We start from the raw sequence: 25,451 nt of genomic DNA on the forward strand, positions 1-25,451 counted from the left end.
TTATGCAGAATGTCCCACTTCACAAGTTTTCAAATTGTGAGCTTGTAGATCGGCTATTTTCAAATGGCCAAAATGTATATAAGGTTGAAGTGGTAAATGTATTTTTGGTAATTATAATCAAAAGCTACAAAGTATTTAGTAACTAAAGTTGTCAAATAATTGTAGTGTAGTCAAAGTACAATATTTTGCCCCTGAGACTTAGTGGAGTGTAAGTAAATGTACTTCATTACTTTCCCCCAATGCACCTGGATTTCCCCCAGCTGGGATCAATCAAAAGTCCATCTTATCTTACCACAAACAAATCTCAGGATTGGATACATTAATACAAGTTCCTAATATGCACAAGTACTTGTGTTTCAAACACACCCGGTTTTAATTGTACTGTGGTTGTTTTTATTGCATGAATTGTAAATAGCTGCAGAGAAACAATTTGGATGATGAGTACAGTTTGGGTTTGAAAGAGAGATGATGACGGAACATTCTTGATGGCACTGTTGACATATTTCACCCTTTTTGTCGTCCTTCACCCCCAGGCCGCACTTATATACTGCATTTAGACAAAAGAAAAAAGAATGGAAGTACTGCCGTCTTCACTTAACTCAATTCAACACCAGTAAGTAGTAGTGCATTCATTCATTCAACATAAAAAAGAAAAAGTCTAAACACAAAAGGAGTAGGCCGTGGTCATCCAGGTGACTGCAATAGTGAAAAGTGTAATAGCAGTTCTCGACTAATCATAATAGTAGTAATAGCAAGGTACAGTAATACATGTCCTAACTAGTAGGTACAGTAGGGTGGTAGGTAGTTATTGCTGTGGATATCTTGCGTGTTACGGACAGCAGAATATCTTTCTTAGAAGGGGGGTGGCTGTTTGTGTGCTTTTGAGAGTAGTCTATATCCTGACTAAAAGCCCAGGACACCACTTTACATTTCTTTGCTGTCGGGCAAAAAACTCTCATGTCCATATTTTAACTGGAAATTATCACCCAACTTGGTCATCCTCCATCACACAAAAGCATAAAAAGTAAGTAGCAGAACTGCAAGCTTGAAACATGGCACGAAGCGACACGTTTCGAGCTTGTCGATCTTCTACTTTTGCCGTTCTTGAATTTGAATCCTGAAAAGTAAAAGAAAAGTATGTGTGGGACAAAATGAGGTTTCCACCCGACTGAGATTGTTTGATCCGTTCCAAGTGTGTAGAACCTAGACCATTACACCCCAAAATGATTAATCATTTCACCCTGAATATAATGATTTAAGATATGAAATGTCCAAATGCAGTATACAGGCAAACATCAATGAAGGTTCAGACCTAGAGCAATGATGCCACCTACAGGTTAAGTTGCTGAACTGCAGTGAGAGAGGGGGGAGGGGGATTGACAATTTCTCCCCCTCAAAGAACTAAGGAAAAGAAAACAGTTTTGTTTAAAACAAACGCTCAGCTCCCTTTTAAAGTAAGTAGACCAGCCACATATTAAAAAAAGAAAAAAAGAGGGGTAAATGAGAAAAGAAAAAAAAAACGGAAAGAAAGGAAAATTCTCCGTTATGACTTGTAAAATGGTCTCTCAACTTTTCAAAGTAACTTGGTCACTTCAACTATCACTGAAAAGAAAAAAAATAAAGAGAAAAAAGGCAATGATATAATAACATAACGGCATCATTGTATGGTACATGAACCACCCCCTCGCCACCTCTCCGATACCTCAACTTATCCTATCCCAAAGGACTTGATGGATATAATGGGTTTCTAATGTTAATAACATACTCATACTATATTCATATAATTAATAAAAAAATAAATACATTTAACAGATACAAATGATTTTTGTTTTTAGTAGGTAAATTACCAAGGGAACAGATTAACCACCCACAGTCGGATTGTTTATACATATTTTTTTGTTTGTTTTTTCTCCAAGTGTAGGATTTTAATAAAATAATTATCACCCTTTACTAATTTGAACCTGCATTCATATAAAGCCACTAAACTGCTGTATGGCTGTGCTATTGAGCTGTGTGTGTATGAGAACAGTCTCTATCCAGTCATCTGTCGGGCTGTGTGTGTGTGTGTGTGTGTGTGTGTGTGTGTGTGTGTGTGTGTGTGTGTGTAGCCCAGGTTATACTTTGTTGTATGATGGCGTTGCGTGCGCGTAAAATAGGCGATCTACAAACTCACAACACGATGCATCCACAAGGCATTTGGAGCTTGTAGATCGCCTACTTTTGGGGGTGCGACACCGTCGTACAACGGAGCACAAATTAAGTGTGTGTGTGTGTGTGTGTGTGTGTGTGTGTGTGTGTGTGTGTGTGTGTGTGTGTGTACGCGCGCAATTAGCTCACTAATTAGCACACTCGTAGAGAGCAGCCACGAATACAAATAGATGCTGATGATTCATGTTGGCAATGGAACCCCAAACCCAAAACTCTTGGCTATACCAAGAAATGCAGGGCTCGGGGGCACAATGTGCACGTCGTCTACATGTGTTGAATCGGTACAACCTGTAAAAAGTCATATGAAACAAGTAGATTTTATGATTTGTGTCATTTTGTTGGGTTTTTTAATGATTTTTTTGTTGTTTTTTTTGTAGCTCGTTTTGTCTTTTTTTGTACAAATCTTTGTATAATCTGTTTTAGACGTAACAAAAAAAGACCACCCATCAACAAAAGTAAATTGTCATGCATAAGTTATATCCCCCAATCTTTCGAATTGCATTTTTAGGTTACAATCTAAAAAATAAAAAAAAGAAAACTGTGTACATTTGTTTTTTTTTGTTCAACATAACATTTGCGTCAACATTTTTTTTCCATTATTATATTTTTTTAATATTTTTTTCTTCTTTTCTGTTCCTCTCTGTAATGTCGTAGCCAGCAGTTCCAGGGTATTGCTCTCACAGTCATGTCCAAAAAAACACCATATCCTGTCCCCTCCTGTTTAACGCCAGGGGGGCTACAAGATCCAAGATTATGTTAGGCGCTGTCTGTGTGAGTGTGTGTGTGTGAGGGGGGGAAGAGTCGCTCCCAACGTGAAGCGAAACGAGCCGTTCCATCCTTCATGACTTCAGTTCACGTCCAAAGAACTTCAGCTCTTCCATTTCCTAAAGAATTACTCGATTTTCCTTGCGTGTCATTTTCCTACTATAAAACGTTTGCATATGTGCCCCCCCCCCCCTTTACACAAAGGCTCGAAAGAGAGAGACAAATAAAGATCCTTAATACTACTAACAACGTCCCATAGGCAGCGGGACAGTCAGTCAGTCAGTCGGTTTACTCAGCAGCAGCGGGACAAGGAGGGGAGAGGGGAGGAGCGGGGGGAGGCGGGTGGGTGGGTTTTGGGGTGGGGGGAGAGGGGAGGGGAGGGTCTGCTGCCCCCTATCTACACAGGTCCTCGTGTGCTGCTGTGGCGTCTCGCTGATTTTTCCTCTTCTTGCCGTTGCCCTGGTGATGAGGCTTGTTGTTCTGATGGCTTGTTGTTTTGGCACTGGAGGACGAGGACCCCTGCTGGCCGTGGTGGATGTTCTTGTGATGAGAGCGAGACTGCCGGGCCTGCAGAGCAGAGAGAGACGCATGCAAACAAACACCATTAGAATGTTTAGATTTCACGCTGACCGCTCCCGACACCATAGCATGACCTCCTTCACATCTGGGTTCAAATGTACAACTTAGTCATTTAGCACAGTGGTTCTCAACCTTTTCGGGCCGCGACCCCCAAAATAATCATATTTTAACTGGGGACCCCCCACCCTGAGGAGCACTAAGAGTTGAGGCATAACATTTTGTATAACATGGTTCTATGAAAATAGCAGATCTACATGCTCACAACAACACGAGGCGTTGTGAACTTGTGAGCATGTAGATTGGCGATTTTCACAATTTCTGCCTCTGACAATTTAGCCAATGTTTAATTTGTCATTTTAGAGGTATTAAAAAGTCCTTAAATTGTCACTTTAGAAATGTGCATAAACCCTTTATACACTTGGGTTATTTACTGTTGAGAGAGAAAACAATGTTGCACATCAAGTTAATCATCTGGGGATCCCCCCAAAATAATTTGGCGACCCCCCTGGGGGTCCCGACCCACAGGTTGAGAACCACTGATTTAGCACACTAGTTTCCCACAAGCACTTGGTCGGGACCCATTTGTGGGTCACAGACCGATTTTTGGGGGTCACAACTCGAGTAAAAATCCTGTTTTCTTTTCCTAAAAAAAAAAGAAGTATATTTCAACAGATTTTCCCCACGCCAAAAAAATCAAGGATTGCTTGTAGATCTGCTATTTTCACTAGTTTGGGTCCAGTGCAAACGTCTTAAATCTCTCTTTTGGGTCTCGACCAGAAACGTTTGGGAACTTTAGCAGACTCTCGTATCCAGCGTGACATCAGATGCAGGGAGACAGTGTGGTGCGTCAGTAAACTAGGATCATAGGTCACCCAAGAAGCTGGGTGCTGGGAGCCATGGCGAGGCTGTACAGTACCTTGCCTCCCTTGTTGTTTCCTTGTGGAGTGCTGGTGGAGTGGCTCTGTGTTCTGTGGTTGCTCACGCCCCCCGTCTGCTCTCTGTGGCCACTGGAGGCCCGGCCAGACTGCTGCTTGGCCGTCTTACAGGGGGTCCCGTCTGAGTCCTGGGGAGGAGGGGGAACAGAAAAAGAAAGAATTCAAGCTACAATATATAAGATATAATACACAAGTATTATCCCACACAGGATTCAGGAGCGGTCAATAGCTCAGGGAGGGACAGTGGATTTAGTCGACTAAAACTATGACAAAATCTTTTTCCTTGACTACCTTTTTTTCACCCGAAAATGATAATAATCGTGGGCTATCTTTTTTTAACTGACGAAAACTAAATGAAAACTAAGCTATGATGACCAAAAAAAACTATGACTAAATATATTAACAATTTTGTCAACAAATAAAAACTAGAGTAAAATGTTAGGCAAGGACTAGTGGAGAAGGGACTAGTAGGTCCAGTGGGTCTTTGGAAATAATAAAAAGGGGATATTTACTCCTGACCCATAAAAATGGGTCCTGAAACAATGTTTGGGAAGCAATACTCTATACCAGTGGTTCCCAAAACATTTAGCTCATGACCCAGAAGAGAAATTAGGTGTTTGCCCGGGACCAAAACTAATGATAACAGCAGATCTACAAGCACACAACACGTCACTTCGTGCCGCGTTGTGCGCTTGTAGAACGGTTATTTTCAATACATCTTATATATAATTTAAATGTATGAATTTCTTAGATGTGTTAGTTTGTTTTAAAATGTATAAAATTCATAATTTTTTTTATTTTGAAAGAAAGAAATGTTGCGGCTGGACTGACCGCGTCGCTGGAGCTGGACGCGGTGGAGGAGGAGGAAGGCGACAGCGGGGAGGAGGAGGGCGAGGAGCGCAGCGAGGGAGACGGAGACGAGGAGTTGGAGGAGGTCTTGCTGCCGCGGGGGACGGGGGGCGGCAGCGCCACCACCTGGTCAGCGTTGGCGTTGTCGGGGACGTTGTTGTTGCACTCGTCCAGCTGTTGCTGCGGCTCCACCAGCAGGGTGACGTCGTTCCCTGGCGGAGAAGAGAGAGAGAGAGTGAGGGACAAATACACAGAGCGACATACAGACGGGGACGTTTCCATCTCGAAGGCAGACTCTTGGAAACATAGATATCGTAACATAAAGTATATTGTCGCTGTTGGGCAGAAACCTGTTATGTCCATATTGTAACTGTTTTTGTTTTTTCGTAAAGGCACGCCCCACTTGATCGCACTATAGCATCACACAAACGCGTCAAATGTACAGTAGCAGAGCGGCAAGCTCGAAACGCGGCGTGAAGCGTTGTGTTTTGAGCTTGTAGATCTGCTACTTTTGCGGTTTATGAATTTGAATCCTGAATAGTAACAGTTTTGGACATATGAGGTTTCCACCCGCAGCGCAACGCATTGTGAGCTTGTAGATGGGCTGTTTTCGGCATGCAGCCAAGTATAAATCGGGCATTACGACGACATCACGTCCCGCCGGAATACATTTTAGCCGACAAAATCAACTCGTTTTTAGTTGTCTAAAATCTTATATTTAGTCAACTAAATCCCTTGTGAACACCACCCACCTAACATTCCAAAAAGATTCACCCACATGGCATTAATTATATGAAAATGTTACTTTGCTCAGATATGTATCCTTGGACATTCCACACTGAAAAGTTGCACAATGAAATACGGTTAAGGGTGAATGAATGAATGAATGAATGGAAGGAGGTGTGGGTCAACTTACTGTTCAGAGGCACCTCGTTCTGAGACTGGGGTCCCCACTGTTTGCTGATCCATTCCCTGTACTCGTCCACCTCCTGAGTCACCCGGATTATTCGCCCCAGTATGCTGTGGATGCAAATGGGAAGGGAGACATCTAGTGGCAGGGCATCATGTCAACAGCTCCATGCAGGAGTAACACATACTGTACATCAGTCTCCGTCCGGTGGAAACCTCATTATGTCCAAAATGGTTACTGTTAAAGAGGTGGTGCCATAGTTTTGTACTTTTTCTGGTTTTCATGTGTCTATGAGGTTGACAGTACTTCATTAGACCCCCTGGTGTGGTTGTTATGAGCAATTATGTATTCCCCTAGTATTTGGTGTTTCTTCCTGGAGGCCGACACCTTGTGGTCAAAAGTGCCGATCCAAAAGCAGTGATTAAATGACATCATATAATCATCCCTCCCCTTTTACCATTCACCCAACACTGTGGGTGTGGCTAACTTCAGCTGGGTCCCCCCACCTGACAACCAGGCATACTTAATGAACTGGTGGGTGTGGCCACCTAAAAACTGAATTTTAACTCTTTCTGTACACTTTTTTGGGAAACATCTTCCTCCTAGTATGATCATAATACCTGATAATCATGTTTGTTGGAGCCAAAATACAATTGTTTATTTTGTTTATTATTTGTATTCATCACAGAGGTGTGGCATTATCTGTTACCATGGCAACCACCACGGGGGATGGGTACTGCCACAGCTGGGGGTGGTTACATTTATACTTGGCAATGGCCGTGGCAACTAGGGTGTGCAAAGGGGAAAACGCCAAAATGTTTTAGACAGTGTCGTGTCGCCACGCTGGTTTTTGGCTTTCAATGCAATGTGGATCACGCTGTATGTCTTAAAGTTATGCACAATAAACGGATTGACATATCCAAACAAAGACAACATTCTGGACATTGAAATTCATCATGCACACACGTCTGACTAAAGCAACCCATTGCCCCTCGCTGTAGGTCTACGGGTAAAGGCTCTACAATGTTTATGGGGGGCAAATGATCATGTTCCCTTACCTCTCTGTGTCATTGTTGGGGTAGTACTTGGCAATAGGCGACACAGCGTGGCTGAGCACCACATAGGCGTAGTCAAACGCCTGCTTCACCTGCATGGCTCCGTACGAGCTCCGGCCCACATCGTTGTCTGGGGAAAAAACAATTGAGGATTTATTATGGATTTGTGTGTCCCTTCGTTGCTCTAATAAGACTCTTTGTAAACATCCACAACCTCCCCCCCTCTCCCTGTAAGAAATCCAGAACGTAATCGATAACAATAAACAACAGCTGAGGTCAGATGGTGGGCTGCGGATGCTTTCCACATTTTCGAGTGGGCCCTGGTCCAGAAAAAGGTTGAGAACTGCTCGACTAGGATGAAGAGACATTTTCTTATTCTTTCCATGAAGTGAGATTTTGACATCTAAGACCTACTACACAGAAGAAAAAAAATATATATAAAACTGGCCAAGAATTGGTAAGGCTCGAAACGTCACGTCCAACGATGGTGTTAAAAGAGCCATTCAACTTTTAAACCTTGGCGCCAGAGGTGGAGAAAGGTACCAATACAGTAACGTAGAAATAGTCTGTTACAAGTATAAGTCTGGTAAACAACATTTACTTGAGTAAAAGTACAAAAGTAATGAAAATGAAAATATACTTAAAGTACCAAAAGTAAAAGTACTCATTATGCAGAATGTCCCATCTAAACACGTTTTTTAAATGTATAAAAATCCTTTGAAAATAGCAAGCTCACAACGCTGTGCGTTTTGAGCTTGTAGATCGGCTATTTTCAAATAGCCAAAGTAACAAGTAATTGACCGGTCGCTATGCCCCTCCTAAAGCCGTCCTTGTCCAATGCCAAGTTAGCAACAGGTTACTAACGCAGCTGACTTGGCAAGCTGCCATGGCGGCGCGCATCGGTGTACCGCGAGTCTGGCTGCTAGATAGAGATGGGATTTATGGTTCTTTGAAGTGAGCCGGAACTCTGAGATCCGTTCCTTTCAAAGAGCCATTCAAAAGACTGTCTCATTTTAGTTACGGTTAGGCTACTTTGTAGATTTTGATTATGATTGCAAATCACTTCCACCCAAATAGGCCTATACATTTTGACCATTGGATACATTTCTGGCATTTGAAAATAGGTGATCTACAAGCTCACAATGTGCCACGTTGCGATGAATTGTGAGCTTGTAGATCGGCTATTTGCAAATGATTTTTCTACATTTTACTCATTGGAAAACCTGTGAAACAGGACATTCTGCATAATGAGTACGTTCTAATATATATATATATATATATATATATATATATAATTATGTTACAAGCCCTTCGATTGGCTCAAACCAAAGGTCAAATAACATAATAACAGGACGTAGTCAGGTCAAAAGTACATTGACGTTTTATTTAAATTCCTGAACAATACATCAAATACTTTACTTTTTCAGTTGCAGTAGTAAGGGTTACAAACAGGAATGCAAAGAGGCGACCTGACGATAAGTCCTAACTTAAACTAAGTAAACTAACAAAGAAAAACCTGATGGCTGGCCAACTAAAGAAAAGAGGGGAGCTGGGTGAGCCAGCCACTATGTGGCCGCCGACCCACCACAGCTCCCATAAACTGCCAAAACAAAAGAACAAACTAAACTAACAAAGAAAACGCCAAAACCATACTCACGGCCAGCACATCAGAACTGAAAAGGAATCAAGCAAACAATACAGAACTCAGGGGAAACAACAACTATTCAGGTTGGGCTGGGGAAGACAGACAGTGTGTGTAGACTGCTCCCTTTTATAGGTCTGGCCCCAATCGGTCATGAGCCCCAGCTGAGCCAGGGCGGAGCAGGCACAGGTGAGCACAGTTCTCCCAACGAGCCCACAGCCAACCAGCATAGACACATGTAGTCACTATACAGAGAGAGAACAACACATATTAGTGACCACCCTAAACATAGACCTTAATGACATATGTGCAAGCACATAACACCCCCACACTAAGTTAATGAATGGAGGGTTCTAACACATCATTCAGTAACACATAACAGGGCTAGATACGCAACAGTGCATCAGCTATAACATTGTCTTTACCCCGGATGTGCCAAATTATAACTTTGTAGAAACAGACTCCAACCCATTAAGTGTCTTTTTCCAAATCATTATACATAAACCATAACAGTATTGTGGTCAAAACCTATGAAAACGCATGTAGCCTGTAAAAGTGTAAAAGTGTAGCCTACATTTGACTTTCAGACTGATACACCCACTTGATGTTCAACTGCTTTTCCACCTGGGTCGAACACCTTCCAAGTCACTGGCAAGCCAAACAATGAGAAAACCTGAGTGAGAGCCTTAACAATATCTGTTGCTGTAATTTTGATCCCCTCGACTTGCTCCCCCACCGGAATCACTAACAAAGGGGCAGAAGCAATAGTTTGCATTAGTTTCTCACCATAAGCCAGATTCAGAACTTCATACTTATCCCGACGTGGTACTACAATTTGACTACTCTGGTCATACAGACCATAAGTAAGTGGAGAACCTTCATGCAGACACAGGTCGTCACTCAGACAGTCCCCCTCTGACATGGACAACACGTCCTCGGTGACTGCACTGTCAAGCAGCTCTGCCACCTCCACATCGTTCTGCTCCACAATGAGCTTCTCTTTAGACAGGGCCACGTCTCCTGGCTCAACAGACAGGGACACCTCTGTCTCACATGGGGGACTAACCTGCTGCGACTCCACCAACACCACGTCGGTCCCACCCACAACAGCATCATTAGCCCCACCCTCATCCCACTCTACAAGGAAACTCTCACTCAAATCAATCTCATCATTAAAGCCCGGCAGCTTCTCAGCCACTGAACAGGTGACAACACTGGAGGTAAAAACAGTGGGCCCAGTCATGTGTACATCAGATTCACGGTGTGCCATGGAAACCTCAGGGGTCCCCAACATCATTCCACCAGGCACATTGGACTCATTACAGGTGTCTTCTGAACACATTGGAACCACACTCATCTCTTTGCCCAAATAAACCTCTCCAAATTGAGGAGCTAAACCCAGCTCTATTTCCCGTAAACGAATGGCCTTCTGGGTCTCCTCCCTAATTCGGATCATCTCACACTTAGCATTTGCACGGACTCTCTCTAGATTAATGCGCTTCCTTTCAAGCTCCAACTCTAATTGTTGAATGCGATTCTGAACCTCCATGATTGAAGCAAATTAAACCCAGCCTTTACCAAAAACCCAGGCCCAATGAACTTACGGTCCAACAAAACACAAGTTACTGCAACTTAGATAACCTCCAACTAGGTTAACACCAAAGCAGTCAACTTCCACTTCGAATATGTACTGACAAAACACATGGGATGCCACCACAGAAAACAAAAAACAGTGTTTGTATTTCTTTTCCCCACAAACTCATCAAGGTTAAACTCAAATCCAGAGTAAATCACAGCCTTACAAAGAACAGTCTACCAACACCACTTAACGTTCCAACAGAAAGGTTACTGCAAATAGGTTACCCCAACCCAAATTACACCTTCCTATAAGTAGGCACTTTACAAAACACGAGGGATGTCACAGAACACAGGTAACTGTAGACACACGGTTACCAAAACCACCAAACAGTACCTGGCAAACCCTTTCCAACTAGTGACTCCTGCCACTGGAGCTCTACTAGTTCCAATTTAACCAAACTGCACCTTACTACACAAACATAAAATGTTTCACAATGCCCCCATCTACCATGGGCATTACTGTTTGTGCAGACCAATTAGCTTTGACGAGCCCCCAATTATGTGACATGTTACTGAGGGGCAGGTAGTAGGTACTCCCTGTCAGCTCAAACCCTAATGTGCACACACATCAACTCACAATGGAGCTCCACCTCTCAGAGGTGGAAGGCCAGCTTAGACTTTTAAGTCTCCCCCCAGCATGATTGCAACCAACGGCCCTGTGGGTCAGGGAGGACGTGTCAGCCGTCGCCTCCACATCCTCACCTGAACCCACAGGTGCACTCACCGAGGTATACCGAACACAGTCACTAGGACACCCTCTACAGCAAGCCACTGCAACACACTCCCTTCCCTCCGACATGCTCACCAGCAACGCCTGTTAGAAGGGAGACATCAGATTTTAACAAACCAGCCACCAAACACCCAATCCAAAATGTTCAAAGGTGGGAGTCTGCACAAACTAAAATTACTAACATTATACAAACCTGCCAAACCAACCCACAAAACTAACTTTTTGACGAGCCCCCAATCATGTTACGGTCACTAGTCTAGGGGTGGGGACCGCAACACAAAATGGACCCCCTCCTTCCCAGTCCCCAAATATCCAGCCAACACCAGTATAAAAAGCCACAAGTACAGTGGTTTATTTACAGGTTATTAATTATACAAGAAACACATTACCTCAGGGTGGGTATCTGTACAACATGGTACTTACATAAAAGAAAACCTATGCTTACCTATAACCCAAAACAAACCCAGGCATCTTACCTAACCAAGAAACTCATAATAAACACTGAACACAATAGAAAAGACACCCACCCCTACAGTACCCAACCCCAGTTAGCAGTGAACTTCTAAAATACTGGCAAAGGGCTAGACTACAAGAAACACAAGACTGGTGTAGTTTGGAGACTGGCAGGGAGGAAGACACCAGAGGGACTGGTGGCAGCCATCTTTATAGACTCAATCCTGATCACATGCTCCAATCACCAGCAGTCGTGCAATAGCTCCACCTAGTAATTAACCACTCAGTCACCACTCATTCACACCAGCTGATACTCTTCACTCACTCACTCAATCACTCCTCTCCACTCACAGAAACTGAAGGGAAAAAGACAGAGCAGCAGAGAAATACAAATAATGACCCTAGGGTCATAACAGTACTTTAAGTACATTTTGATACCAATACTATTTTACTTTTACTCAAGTAGGGGCCTACATTAATAACATTCCAAACTTGATTGCAGTATTGATATGTTTACCTAAGAAAATAAATTTAGCACTTTTCCCACCACTGTTCATTAGAAAGGAACGGCTCCCCCGCTCCCTACTGTGAACCGAATCATATCGTTCATTTCAAAGAGCCGTTCAAAAGACTCGATTCGTTCGCGAACGTCCCACCCACTCGCTTCCGTGTCACACACACTGAAACAAAAACAGAACGGATTGCACTGACCTACACAAACCCACGGGAATAATTTAGGAGCACTTCATGAGAAAATATAACTGGTAATACTTGTGTACTGTATGTTAATCTGACTTTTAGTATAGGCTATTGTTTTCTTCCTGGACGTGCGTTTGTGGCAGGTTTAACATGGGATTTTGACAGCTGGCTTCTCCTCTGCACGCCGCCATGGCAGCTTGCCAAGGCACCCGCCTTAGTAACCTGTCGCTAACGTGGCATTGGGCAAGCACGGGTTTAGGAGGGGCATAGCGACCGGTCAATTATGTTTCAAATAAAGAGTAAAATTGTAAAGTAAAAATATGGAAAATTGGAAGTACAGTGCATAGGGACTCCAGTAAAGTAAAAAATACTGTACTCCAGTGCAGTACTTAAGTACAGGTACGTTACACCACTGCTTGGCGCATGATGACCCAGTGTGTGGAGGACTTTATTATTGTTGTTCCTCAGAAACAGAATCACTTTGTCACTTTCCCTGTGCATTTACATAAATAAAGAATATGAAATACAGCAACTTGCAGCAAAATAAAAGATCAAGCCTACGTAAGAAACATAAGCAGACCGAAGCTAAAACTCGGCAGAAACAAACTCTTACTACTCCCAGTCCCTACCTGGCTGCAGCGGGTCCTCAATGTACAGCATGGACGGCCTGTATCCGTCCATCATGCTCTTCTGCACGTCGTCCTTGGCTACGTAGCAGCCGCCGTCCTTTATCCTGATGCCCGTCTTCAGGTAGTTGAAGTGCCGCCCGTACAGCTCGAAGAACTCAATGAGCAGCACCCCCATGTTGGTGTTAGGACTGCACACGTCCTCCCTGTAGTGGAGCTGCAGGGGGGGGGTACGTCACCATGGCATTAACTAGGGCTGTCACAATTATTACATAATCGGCTAATCGTGATTTTTTTTAAATAATCGTGATTATTTTTCATAATCGTCATAATCGTTTCCATGTTGAAAAATGTTCATATATTTAAAAAAAAGTCAAAAATAGTGGAAATAGCAGATCTACAAGCTCACAACGCGACGCGTTGTGAACTTGTAGATCGGCTATTTCCACTATCAATGTTCTTTTTTAAGCATAAAGTTGTCAAATATGTCAGTAATTTCTTTGTATATTTAGGTTATGTGTCATATCTACCATGTGCAACTTCAAAGCATAAAAGCCAAACAGAAATGTAATTGTCAACGACAAATACACAATTAAATCGTTAATCGCAATTATTTGAGTGACAAATAATCGTCATGTAAAATGTCATAATTGTGACAGCCCTAGCATTAACATTACATTCATCATACTGTTCAGCTCAGTCAGGGGCGTCACAAGGGGGGGGGGGGGGGGGGGGGGAGTGGGACTGAGTTACTAGGGCCCAAGGTGGACGGGCCTTAATTATTATATACTTTAGCTATTGAAAAATAGCAGATATACAAGCTCACAGAGCGAGTGCCACGCTGCGAGCTTGTAGATCTGCCATTTTTGAAAAGTTGTGAAAATGTGTGCAAATCATTGAATATATGTATTTTTTAAGCGAACATTTGTACCTCAAATTTTGCTACTGGGGGGTCCCTGGAACTAAATATTTTGAGATGGGGGTCCGTGGCCAAATACATATCATTTTGGGGGTCCTTCACATGAAAAAGTTTGAGCACCACTGACATAGAAACATAGGTTTTTCAAAAAAACCTTAGAAGGATTTGAAATATTCAAAGACTTGCACAAATGTTCATGATTTTTCAAAAAATAGCAGATCTACAAGCACGCAGCTTCTTGTATATCTGCTATTTTTCAATAGTTAAATCACAAAATAATGCGTAGTAATGCGTTTCCCGTCTAAATGGGTTAAACCCCCTCCCCTTATGAGGAACATTCATGGATTTGGTGCGACACCCCTGAGCTCAGTGGCCGCCCTGAGACTGGGAGGTCACACCAAAGACATACCAAAGACTCATGGGAGCCAGTGCCTCCCTGCTTGGCACGCAGCATCAAGGGTGGGATTGGGGGCAAGTCCCTGTGACATACTTGCGTCATGTCCGGGGGATGTAGTTTGTAAATCAAGCTGAGTCACGCTACAGAAACTGGAGATCGGCTCCTTCACTATGGGCCACATGGCTCTGCAAAGCTTGCATACCATTCATCAGGTATTGTATCATAGTACAGCACTAGATATAATTTAACAGTTCTAGTTGATGAACAGACCAACATGGTGGCATGTCCACCAGGGCTGCAACTATCCAGTACCTTCTAGACATCATTCCTTAGATTACTTGTTCTATTCATAAAAGAAAAATCTAGAAGCACATTCATTATGTACTGTATCATATTACAGAACTCATTATAGTGTCCTGCTCTAGTGGTGAAACATCAAACATGTCCACCACGCGTGGGACTGTGTTTTTCTCCACCCAGTTCAAAGTTCAAGTGGTTTTATTTTTGGTCACATGCACGTACAATACAGCTAGTGGCAACAACATTCTTGTTAGATTCCAAAGTTGTCCTTGTGCGAATTCCGTGCCCTCCCACGACCGCATGGTTTCTGACCAATATAACGCCCGTCTACCACGGATGATGTTCCATCTCAGTGCCGCCGGCTCCCACGAGAGATGACCGTGATGAACTTGATGGCACAGCGGTCTGCATATGGATACATGTTATGTTTAAGCCCAATAACACCAGATACCGTGCATTCTTCATTCCGTGCTCAACATGCCGACTCCCGCCTACAGCAGAGTGAAAACATCCTGCGTCCGTTATGTTTGTGACAACACAACTGCTATGAAGCCTTTGCAAATGTTATTACCGTTGCAACGGTTAATTTAACGAATGCGATTTAATTGATCATATTTTCTCAATTTAATTTAAATCAAATAATGGATTTCAGAGTGAAAACTAGGAAAGCATCCACATAGAACCGGTGTGGCACCAATATGAACTTTGAGTCGTTCTTTTTTTTCAGGCCGCGACCCCCAAATTAATCATATTTTAAGTGGGGACCCCCCACCCTGATGAGCACTTAGAGGCATTACATTTTGTATAACACGGTTCTATTGTTAACATAGCAGATCTCATTTCTGCCTTTAACCCATTCAGGCCGGGTACACATTTTAGTGTATGGGAGGGGCTTACAGTACATGTACAGTATGTATCAACACATTTGGTTTTTGTAGGCTAATTTCTGATTTGGGCCTAACTATAGGTTAGGCCTAAATGGGTTAATATTAGACAATCTGGCCAATGTTTAATTTGTCATTTTAGAGGTATTAAAAAGTCCTTAAATTGTCACTTTAGAAATGTGCAGATACCCTCCATACACTAAATCTTTAACTTGCTTTGTTTATTGTTGAGTGAGAAAACAGTGTTGCACATTAAAGTTAATCATCTGGGGACCCCCGAGGGTTGAGAACCACTGGTCTAGTATCTCGTATATTCTGACCTGTAGGAAGCTGACAGCCATAAGGAAGAGGCTATAGGAGCCGATCCCACCGGTGAACACTTCATTGAGGTCCCTCTGTAGCAGGAACTGCTTGAGCACCAGCACCAGGTAAGGCAGCACAGGGTACTTCTACACAAACACACAATTTGCAATGTAGGCATTTAGCAGACACTCTTATCCAGAGTTAAACACATACACCAAATGCACAGAGACACAGTGTAGTGCCTCAGTAAACTAGGGTCACAGGTCTAAACAGTATCCTATTAAAACAATAATCTGTAGATTGAAACTATAGGATAGCAGGTAAACAATGAACCTACTGTAGCATCTGTTTATATAATCTGCCATCTAAATAACAGTTTAACCATAGACACAGACGACAACATCTCAGTTTAGGCATTTTTAGCAGACGCAGGATAGACACTAAGCAGGAAATTGAGAACACGCATACAAGAATCAGTACCGTTCTAGCTTTTAGTAATAACTATATAACTACTTAAGGTAGTGAATTTAGACTGTTAGTGTTGGTTTAAAACACACACACACACACACACACACACACACACACACACACACACACACACACACACACACACACACACACACACACACACACACACACACACACACACACACACACACACACACACACAGAGTATATATGGTTATATCACCCTCTAGTGGGAGAAGTGAGAAATGTAAGTACAGTATATTTGTTAAAGGGAAGACTGCTTTACTGTCCACAATAACACTGTTAGTCTTGCATAGGTTTGAGCAGGTTAGATGAAGGAATCAAATGTGTCAACATTCAGTCCAAGACATCTTAACGCTTAACTTAACTGAACACGGCAGCCTATCGGCTGTAAGCAAGAGGACCATGGTTATGTCTTTGTAAGGTACCTCTTTGAACTCTTTTATGAGGCACGCCGCTTTGACCCCACTTTTCACGTTGAAGCTGATGTCGACTTTGACCTCAGTGAAGGAGTCTGTCAGCTTGATTATGGGGACCTGAAGACAGACAGACACAAAGAAGAGACGTGAGTGATGGTGGATGGGTCAAGGAGCCTTTCACAGGGTCATCAGTTCTGGGTGAAATAATCCTCAAAAAAAAAAAAAAAAAGTATAAAACGATGATGAAAAAAAGGCAACAGCAATATCGTGCACCCTGCATGCATACAAGAAACATTGTCTTCCTCTCCCTTTCTCACACACACATTTGTACTATACATCAAATGTTCAGGAAGGCAATTTCATGAATCACAATTTTTACAAAAGAAGTTACACCAAGTTGCACGGAAGCTGGACACCAAAAACAGCAGATCTACAAGCCCACAAACCCCTAAGCCAACATGAATATCTTCTTAATTTCTAAGTCTAACTACTGCTCAAATACCTTTTAACCAAAAAAATCTCTTGTGAGGACCAGAACATTGTCATAATGTCTGTTTCTCAAATAGTCTCCTACACTTCTGGGGACATTCATTAATTCATGCATTTTGTGTCCTGACAAGTAGAGTCACACACAATCTAAATGTAGTCGTCTACAGAGATAAGGAGTCTTACATAACACCTGAAAGCTGGGATGGTGACTGGGGATGCAAAAGAAAAAAAAGAAAACAGGAGAACAGGTGGTAGCGAGGGCTGTCACTGTTACAACATTTAAAGTTGATGATTAATTTCATACAAATAATTGTGATTAACGATTTAATTGTGTTTTTGTTGGCATTGATTGAACCAACATGAAAACAATTACAGTCTTTTGCCTTTTATTAACACACACACACACACACACACACACACACACACACACACACACACACACACACACACACACACACACACACACACACACACACACACACACACACACACACACACACACACACACACACACACACACACACGAGAAAACAAAGAAAACTTGTGAGAACTACGGATTTAGAAGGCGTTTTTAGGATGGGCCTCAGGTCATACCGTGGCTTTGTCCAGCACTTTGATGGAGTTCTCGTCCGCTACGTTCCTCTTGCGTAAGGCCTCCTCCAGGGTCCACAGAGGTAGGGTCTCCCACTTCCCAAACACCACCAGGTCTATGTCACTGAGAGAGCAGAGGAGAGGAGGTGAGGTGAGTCACACGCCACTGCTCATTTCCTAGACTAAAACTATGACGAAAGATGTTCGTCTACTATCTTTTTTCACTGACAAAATAAATAAATAAAAACAAAACAAAGAAGTCTATGATCACTTAAATCTATGACTAAATATATTGACAATTTTGTCAACAAATAAAGACTAAAATGTCAGAGAGGGACTAATGGAGATAAGACCCCTGTAGAACGAAGACAAGTCATTTTATGATTGGTTGCACACAGGTGATGTGATATGATCTGATATCAGTCCAACTTGTCATACACCATATATGATCCTGTAACTCACACATGACATCCTTGTGAAGTGCAGCAATAGCATTGTTATAAATGTCTATTACACGGCTTGGTTGAATGCTTGCTTCCGATTGGTCAATCACTGAATTATGTGTCATTTCTGAATAATCACTGATGCGCTCAATAACGGAATGCAGTCTAATCAAATACTCAGAGCACCTGCTGTGCTGCTTGAATGTGTGCCGTATCCAACAGGACAGCCGAAAACAAACACACAATGGCATTTTACAGCTAAAATGGCTTTCAAGAATGTTTATGAAAACTCAATTCTTTCTATTTGATCAACACCTCCTGTTGCTTTCCGAGGCACGTTGCACAGGAGGACCCACCGTGATCTGGCATAAATGAATGGACTACTTTCATTATTACCGTAAGCAATGAAATGCTTTGTTTTGTTACTTGTGGTAATCCCTTTTTGGAGCGGTGAAAACCGTCTCCCTCTAGACAGCTATGAATACATAAAATACAAATGATCTAAGAAATGATATTAGAAAACAAATAGGCCTATTTAAGAAATAGTGAAAATAGCCGGTGATTACTTATCCCATGTGGAAAGGAATAATGCTGTAACTGTTGTCTTCATATGGATGGCTCCTGTGACATAATGTACAGTAGTGTGTTCTGTAGGCCTACAGTGTGTGGTACATATTAGTATGTTTTAGTTTCTTTGACAAGAAACATCTCAGACAAAACTGAAGTGAAGCTCTGTAAGGCTGTCACATGTGAGTGCGGGCGGCAGTCGCGTTCATATGTGTTCATGTTGCCTAGTGTTTGGGTAGGGTGGCCTGGAAGGGTGTATGGGTCCCTATGGCCCAGACAGGCCCAGTCCGGCCCTGAGTGAGCAGTATACAATGGTGTACAGAATGCTTTAAAAAGTGATACCTTGACATCTGCAGAGAACTTGTGAAAATTACGCATCAACATGTTTGCCATTTGTCATCAGAGAGATCAGAGAAATAACGACCGAGATACTTAATCTCCTTGCATACTATAAGTGTATTGCTACTGAGAATAAGAATAGGGAAAACAGCCCCTTTATCTTCTCTATTACGCACAATGAATGTCACACCATCCATGGAAGACGGCAGAGACATTTTACTGTTATTTAACAACTTGGCCCCTTGCCAGAAATCAACACAGCTGTTGTTGCACAGCTTTCTGTCAAGTGAGTCAGCCCTCATATTATCCTCTTGTTGTTTATGAAGCGGACAGCATATTTAAATTTGGCATTCAAGGTTTGTTTTTGTTCAAATAAGGGCCCCTGTCTCGGCCTTCCTGATTCTGACCAAACTTTAAAAGCATCTCTAGCAGCAGTGTGCAGCTCAGCCACATGCTCATTCCATCCAGGTTTTATGCTATGCTCCTTTTTCTTTCCCTTATAAAGACCCTTACTAGAGGAATTTAAAACATGAATAATAAAATCGTATGTAAGACATAACACTCTTCCATGTTGCTCGTTTTTACAGTTGGTGTCACTGCACAGCATTGCTTCTTTCGGTAAAACAACAGTCAAGTAGTTGGTCAGTAAGCAAGGTATAGTGATTGGTATCAATTGGTAACATTGGTAACACCTGTGAAGGAAGTTGAGGAAGAAGTCAAATGTCTTGCACTAGAATATCGCCCGCCTTTGGCGGGCGAATCCTAGTGTTCGCACATAAATCCTTAGTCTAGTTGTGGGAAGAAAAGGATATCATCATCATCATGGCCCCAAATAACTTTTAAATATCTTGCAATTGGCGACGAGTCTCGACTCTTAATAAATCGGCAAGAGTGCCTCTCATTTTCAATACAAAGGCTAAGCTATATAAGCTCTCCATCATCAGCAATAGTAGTCAGTGGTGCGTGTTCCCCACACTCCCAAGCCCCCACCGTTGCGCTTAGGTTCACCGGGAAAAACTCGGTCGCGAGAGGCGACATGGGTTCTGAAGGCAAAGGTGGAGTCAGTGACGTAGCGGCGGCTCCGGCAGAGAAGTATAGGTTCCACTTGCGCAAAGGCACGTCGCATCCGCATACGTCAGGGACGTTTACTTGAGAGACACGGAAGAAGGAGAGACTGTAAAGGATAAGTGATTGTCGTCTCAGGAAGAAGGACAGACCTTTCAGGAAGAATGATATGTGACGTAGCACCGTTCGCGGCTGAGGCAGAAAAGCGGGGCAAAGAAGGTAAAAGAATGCATAAAGAGACAATAAATAGCGACGGTCCAAAAGCGAGAGGTATGATTGTGCTGTTGGTTAAATGGTTTTGGGAATTGGGCCGTGGGTCTGTGCTAACATAGCTGCAGTGTAGCAGCGGGATACAGTACACAGGGCGTGATTAACTTCTCAGGGAGTGGCTAACTTCTAAATTGTATACAAGGATAGAGCTGTACTTCTTTTTGGAAGGGAAAGCTCTCAGCGTATCATAGGCTCTTCATTAGCAACAATGGGGTCCATCAACCAACAAGGCTCTGTCAGTCTAAAGGCTCTCAGCACCGTCAAGGACGCCTCTCACCCTAACAATGGACTGTTCTGCCCCCTCCCCCTCTCTCCGGGCTACAGATGCCTCTGGACCATTTTGGAGAGAATATGATTTTCGTGACTTTTTCAGCTTTACTGAACAATGATGGCATCTGCCGAAAAGACTGTGCCTCGGCCTGCCGTGGTCACGAATTCACCAGATTCGGATAACAACTGCCCCACCCTCCCACCCCAAGCTATTATTCTGTTGAACTCTATAAATCCAAGTGACAGTCCTGTTGCGTTGTACACTTGTGTTCAATGTGAGAAAATAAAATCATCCATCTATCTACACACACAAACACACACACACCCTAAAATCTGTAGTGTTATTTTAATTATGAGAATGCAATAATCCTTAAACGGTGTGCTACTGCTAATCTCATTCTCCAGTCCTCGGTATGGTGTCAAGAGTCCACTAATTCAGGTGACGCATCAGTGAGTGATCTGCATTACCGTGTGTGTGTATGCATACATGAGTTATTGTGGTGGGTGCGGTGTGGGGAAAGTGTGTGTGTGTGTGTGTGTGTGTGTGTGTGTGTGTGTGTGTGTGTGTGTGTGTGTGTGTGTGTGTGCCTGCGGCTTATGTGTGCATTGGGTGGGTGTTTATTAGGTAGGCCCAGTGACTCTTTTAAATAAAAAGGCTTCTGTGGTGCATTAGCAGGTGCTATAATTATCAAGCCCTCTAAATCTGCGAAACAAAGGGCCAAACAGCCAGGCTTTCTCCGCGGCAGAGAGTTTATGAGGGGCTCTTTTGTTGTGGGTCTACGGGATGGTTTGGTGCGTCTGTGAGCTGTGAGATTAACAGCAGAACTGAGCAGTTATCTAAAAGCAGCCTGACAGCCTCACAAACACACACACAGCTTACCTTGTTGGCAGATATAAGCCTGTGCTGAAGCTTCCAAACACTTGGACCTGAAGGGAGAGAGAGAGAGAGAAAACACACACACACACACACACACACACACACACACACACACACACACACACACACACACACACACACACACACACACACACACACACACACACACACACACACACACACACACACACACACACACACACACACACACACACACACACACACACACACACACACACACACACACAGAGAGTTAATTGATTCATCAAACTCTACTGAATGAAATGCTCATTTACATCACCATTAAAAGAGGTTAACTAGGTATAATGGATATTTAAGGATGAATAACATAAATTACAGGCACAAAACAACACAAAGCAATTGGCAAATTATCTACAGTGTTCCCACGCAGAAAAGCGATTTAAGCATGAGTGGCTTCGAGCATGGAATATAAGGAGGGCCTCTGCATTAATGTCATCCCAAGGTTTCAGTGAATTAATGTGGAGTGAGGCGGCAGTATGAGATCAGTTATTTAAAACGGACATTCATAGTGGTTCTCAAGGTGGGGTCCAGGGACCCCCAGGCTTAACATAGCATCAAAATCAATTCAACCGCTACTTTCAACAAATCTTGAAAAGAATGTGAAAAATTTGTGTGGGAAAAAAACAGATGGGGGTCCACGGACATATATTAATTTGAGGGTCTTTGATTTAAGAATGTTTGATAATTAACATAATCAGAGGTAATAAGTATGTTAATAATATAATATAACTTGGGGGTAGTTGTATTTGTTTTGTTTTGTTTTTTTGCTTTTATGCCTTTATTGATAGGACAGTAGACAGAAAATGGGGAGAGATGGGGAGTGACATGCAGCAAAGGTCGTCAGGATCGGGACTCGAACCCGCGACACGCTGCCAGGCATCAGAGCCAATGTGGTATGCGCCTGGACCGGTAGGCCAGTGGGCGAACCACTCCCTGCACTTCTATTAAGAACATTTGATACAATCGCGTTTCTGGTTTGACACAAATTTTGACCTGAAGATCAAAGACATGTGTCTTTGATCTCCATCCATCCATCCATCTTCAACCGCTTATCCGGAATCGGGTCGCGGGGGTAACAGTTCCAACTGAGACCTCCAGATTTCCGTATCCCGAGCAACTTCCTCCACTCCCTCAGGGAGTATACCGAGGCGTTCCCAAGCCAGTTTGGAGATATAATCCCTCCATCTGGTCTTTGGTCTGCCACGGGGTCTCCTCCCAGTGGGACGTGCATCGAGGACCTTCCTAGGAAGGCGCTCGGGAGGCATCCGTACTAGATGCCCGAACCACCTAAGCTGACTCCTTTCCAAGTGTAGGAGCAGCGGTTCTACTCCAAGTCTCTCTCGGGTGACTGAACTTCTCACCCTATCTCTAAGGGAGATACCAGCCACCCGTCTGAGGAAACCCATTTCGTCCGCTTGCACCCGCGACCTTATGGTCAAAATTCCCCTGAGCAAGCAGACAGGCTCTAGTAGCCCAGTGGTAAGTTAAATAGAGCACATTTATTTTGTTGGTCCAATACTCCAAAATCAGGATAAGCAATCTGGGATCGGAACAGAGGTCCTCTCTTTTCTGGATCAGGGCCCACTTGCTCATCTACAAAAGCCATCTGTCTGGCAGCCTAACGGCAGGCTGCAGTGTCGAGTGGTCAGATGGGTGGGCCACTTCCAAATTCAGAACACATTGATTTGAATGATTAATCAAATCGATTGTGATTTGGATCAATGTAACCAACAGCAGTGAAAATGTACATTTGATATATTCTTTTTCTCCCACACACTACTAAGCAGTTCTATCACTGGGAGTTTCGCTGTCACAAGGAACCCGTTCTTCGAGTTAACACTTCGGCATTATCGTTTGACAGACCAAAACTGCGCTATTTTTTATTAGGGAGGAACAAGACGGAACATGACACAGGCCCCTAGAAACAACTAGCTATTAAAACAGTCAGGAAAAGAAAAGACAGAGTTACAGTATAATTTGCTGTTCTGCAGATCCTACAAAGACAGTAGCACGCAGCCCCAGTTATTTGAGCGAGTGCATGATTTAATTCTAGCCGTCTAATCAGGGGCTCACAGACGTTTAGATTTGGGGTGCCAGGTGAAAGCCATCGTCAACCCTGGTGAAATAGAACGCTAGTTAGAAAACCTTTCCAGGTCAAGGACCCCAAATAAGAAGTGTGTTGTTAAAATGTTTCTATTCTATTTTATATATCATTTTTTTCAAGATTTACTTTTTGAAAATAGGCAATCTACAAGCTCATAACATGTCGCTGGGGGCCCCTTGGAGACCCTCTTCAAGAGACAAGGACCCCTCCGGGTCCCCAGACCCCACTTTGAGAACCATTGGAATTGACAACTAAAAGTATTCTGGTTCCCCATGAACCGAGCTCTGAACCACTGGCAGAACCATAAACATGTTATTAACTTATCTTTTCAGCATAACTTTTGACTGCACTAGTAGTAATCAATCAATCAAAATGAATGAATGAATCAATGGATGCATGAATGAATGGATAGATGAATAAATTCATTATTGTTAGTGAAAATGAGGTAGTTGATTTTTCGTCATAGTTTTTGTCAACAAAAAGAACACTGCTCCACAGTAACCGCAAACAGATCATCACAACGATAATTGTATGTTACAGTGTTAAAACATAACGTGCAGAAGCACAGCTAGGGTGTGTATATTAACCCATGTCATACCTTTAGGATGTCATATAATGGCCACGAGCCAACAGCACTTAAAAGTATTAAAATTATGATCTCTGTTAAGACCCGGACTGAAATAACAGACTTGAGGAACCAAACTAAGAGTAAGAAGGTGCCTCCATCACTCTGTCTGAGGTGAGGACACTATTAAACTCATAAAAAACCCAGCTATAATATGATTGTACACAATTATGCTGGGTTATAGTGGGGCTCACCTAGGACAGAGGTTCTCAAACTTGTCAACCCAATTTAATTTATTTGGCCGTGGATCCCCCTCTGAAAATATTGTGCCAGGCACGCATTTTTTTTTCTTTTTTTGAAAAGAATAGCTGTATGTTGGTTTGAAGTGGTTGAACAGATCGTTTTCCCGGGGACCCCCTGTAATCCCCTCATCAAAGCAGAGACTCTTCAGTCCTCGCCTATGTTTTGCACTGTTGCATTTATAATGACACCACATCTGATTATGGAAATCCTAGAAGCCAAGTGGAAACCTCATTATGTCTGAAAATGTTCACTTCTACAAGCCGATCTACAAGCTTGAAGCGCCGCATTTTGAGCTTATGGATCGGCTATTTTTGCTACTTTTGTGTGATGCTGTAGTACATGGGGTCTTCAACGTTTTCAGGCCAAGGACCCCTTAGCTGAGAGAGAGATGAAGCAGGGACCCCCTCTACATATTGTATAAATGTATGATGCAGATTCTCATCGATTTCCTAGATAGATTCATAGACTTGTTTGACAGCACTGTCATCAGTCTATGTTGGATGAATGTTAATGTGTATTTTCAGACATTTAACCACTTAAATCGTTGATATTTTGTAAACTTGACTTTTCACTATGTACTTGGTCTGCTCTTTTTGACCTCTACACCAAACCATTTGCCGAAAATAGCCGATCTACAGGCTCTCAATATTTTTGGCTAAAGTTCTCCTCGGAATAGGGATGCGAGGGTTCAAGTTGTTCATTTAAAATAATGATCCTATCACACAA

The 25,451-nt window shown here is 42.8% G+C and overlaps 1 protein-coding gene across 1 annotated transcript in view; it reads right to left on the reverse strand.

Moving 5' to 3' along the window:
- Nucleotides 1–393: 393 nt before the first annotated feature.
- Nucleotides 394–25,451, reverse strand: part of tent4b (terminal nucleotidyltransferase 4B) — a 79,884-nt gene continuing 54,826 nt past the window's right edge. Inside the window, exons 4-13 of the mRNA XM_080729317.1 lie at nucleotides 21,715–21,761; nucleotides 17,884–18,004; nucleotides 16,810–16,917; nucleotides 15,910–16,038; nucleotides 13,093–13,306; nucleotides 7,305–7,431; nucleotides 6,253–6,356; nucleotides 5,319–5,548; nucleotides 4,469–4,615; nucleotides 394–3,540 (exon numbers count right to left, since the gene is read on the reverse strand). Of these exons, the coding sequence (XP_080585443.1) occupies nucleotides 3,367–3,540; nucleotides 4,469–4,615; nucleotides 5,319–5,548; nucleotides 6,253–6,356; nucleotides 7,305–7,431; nucleotides 13,093–13,306; nucleotides 15,910–16,038; nucleotides 16,810–16,917; nucleotides 17,884–18,004; nucleotides 21,715–21,761 (1,401 nt within the window). The 3' untranslated portion in view covers nucleotides 394–3,366. The remainder of the gene's footprint in view (nucleotides 3,541–4,468; nucleotides 4,616–5,318; nucleotides 5,549–6,252; nucleotides 6,357–7,304; nucleotides 7,432–13,092; nucleotides 13,307–15,909; nucleotides 16,039–16,809; nucleotides 16,918–17,883; nucleotides 18,005–21,714; nucleotides 21,762–25,451) is intronic.

Source organism: Nannobrachium achirus (genome assembly GCF_963921795.1).
Source record: "Nannobrachium achirus genome assembly, chromosome: 7".
NCBI lineage: Eukaryota > Metazoa > Chordata > Actinopteri > Myctophiformes > Myctophidae > Nannobrachium > Nannobrachium achirus.